The following is a 1,540-nucleotide window of genomic DNA, read 5'->3' as shown; positions in this document are numbered from 1 at the left end:
CAACAGCAACAGCCAACCTCCTAACGCACCCCGACAGCTCGCCCTTCGACTTATTTTCTATTCTCGCCACTAGATGGAGCCCCAGTGCTGATCCCCTTGTAGGCATAATCTTGGGTTTCACATGGAGACCATCCAGTGCTGATCCCCCTTGTAGGCATGATCTTGGGTCCCACATAGAGACGATTCAATACTGTTTTCTCTCGTCTTAGGTTTACAGTCGACCCCCCATCCCCACTCACTTAGAGCGGGTGCTCTTTGTAGGCATGATCCCAGATGTCCCACAGACAGACGGCCGAGTGGAAGCGATAGAAGATGGTGAGAGGCACGCACAGCTTGCTGATGATTGTCCACGTCGTGTAGCCGTAGAAAGCCGTCTCCACGACCTGCAACTGCGTCTTCACCTCGAACGTCAGCACGAGCCAGACGCACAGGTTGGCGATCAGCACGAACATGATGATTCCGCGGCCGGGCTTACGGCGGGCGAGCCTAGCGTCGGCGCCGCGCCGCAGTCCGTCCATGATGAAGGTCGTCTGCAGCGGCATCTCGAAGAACGACACCGCGTAGAGCACGAGCGTGCCGACGACGACGGAGCTCATCGGAGTGAAGGCGGCCGCCATGACACCGAAGCCGCAGTAGACGTAGAACATCGGCAGAGACGCGAACAGCAGGAAGTCGTCGAGGAACGTGTTGTCGCAGCCGTGCGCGTCGACGAGTCGCGACGTGTAGCGGAAGGCGCACACGCAGCCGACGAGCGTGCAGATGCGCAGCAACAGCTCGTGCGCGTTGCTGACGATGCGCGCGCCCTCCTGCCGGTGCTCGTCGTCGCTCTGCGCCAGCATGAAGAAGACGAAGATGCCGAGGATGGTGCCCATGAGCACGAAGATGCCGGAGAAGAGGCCCTTGTTCGTCGCGTGGCAGTCGATGTGGATATGGCCGCCGGAGAGCGGGTTCGTGAGCTGCCGCTCGTCGTGCGAGTACACGTCCTCCGATTCGTGCGCGAAGGGTCTCCATGTGAAACCCAAGATTATGCCTACAAGGGGATCATCACTGAATGGTCTACATGTGAAAACCCGAGATTATGTCTACAAGGGGGATCAGCACTGAAGGGTCTCTCTGTGCGACCTTTAGATGATGCCTACAAGGGGGGATCAGCACTGGATGGTCTCCATGTGAAACCCAAGATTATGCCTACAAGGGGATGAGCACTGAAGGGTCTTCCTATAAAACTTGTAGATAATGCCTACAAGAACGATAAGCACTACTGAATCGTCTTCCAGTGGGACCCAAGATTATGCCTACAAGGGGGATCAGCACTAGATGGTCTCCATGTGAAAACCCGAGATTATGCGTAAAAAGGGATCAGCACTGGAAGGTCTCCATGTGAAAACCCGAGATTATGCCTACAAGGGGGGATCAGCACTGGAGGGTCTCCCTATGAAACTTGTAGATGATGCCTACAAGAAGGATAAGCACTACTGAATCGTCTTCCAGTGGGACCCAAGATTATGCCTACAAGGGGGATCAGCACTCGAGGGTCTAC

General features: G+C 55.9%; 1 protein-coding gene across 1 annotated transcript; it reads right to left on the bottom strand.

The window, feature by feature from the left end:
• Nucleotides 1-69: 69 nt before the first annotated feature.
• Nucleotides 70-1,005, bottom strand: LOC106820387 (otopetrin-2-like). Its single transcript, XM_014824909.1, has one exon. It carries the CDS (start codon nucleotides 870-872, stop codon nucleotides 240-242), a length of 633 nt encoding a protein of 210 aa, XP_014680395.1. The 5' UTR covers nucleotides 873-1,005; the 3' UTR covers nucleotides 70-239.
• Nucleotides 1,006-1,540: the final 535 nt, after the last annotated feature.

Source organism: Priapulus caudatus, unplaced genomic scaffold (assembly GCF_000485595.1).
Source record: "Priapulus caudatus unplaced genomic scaffold, Priapulus_caudatus-5.0.1 Scaffold12553, whole genome shotgun sequence".
Lineage (NCBI taxonomy): Eukaryota > Metazoa > Priapulida > Priapulimorpha > Priapulimorphida > Priapulidae > Priapulus > Priapulus caudatus.
Note: the sequence above shows the minus strand (reverse complement) of the source record. Positions and strands in the feature narration are given on the sequence as shown.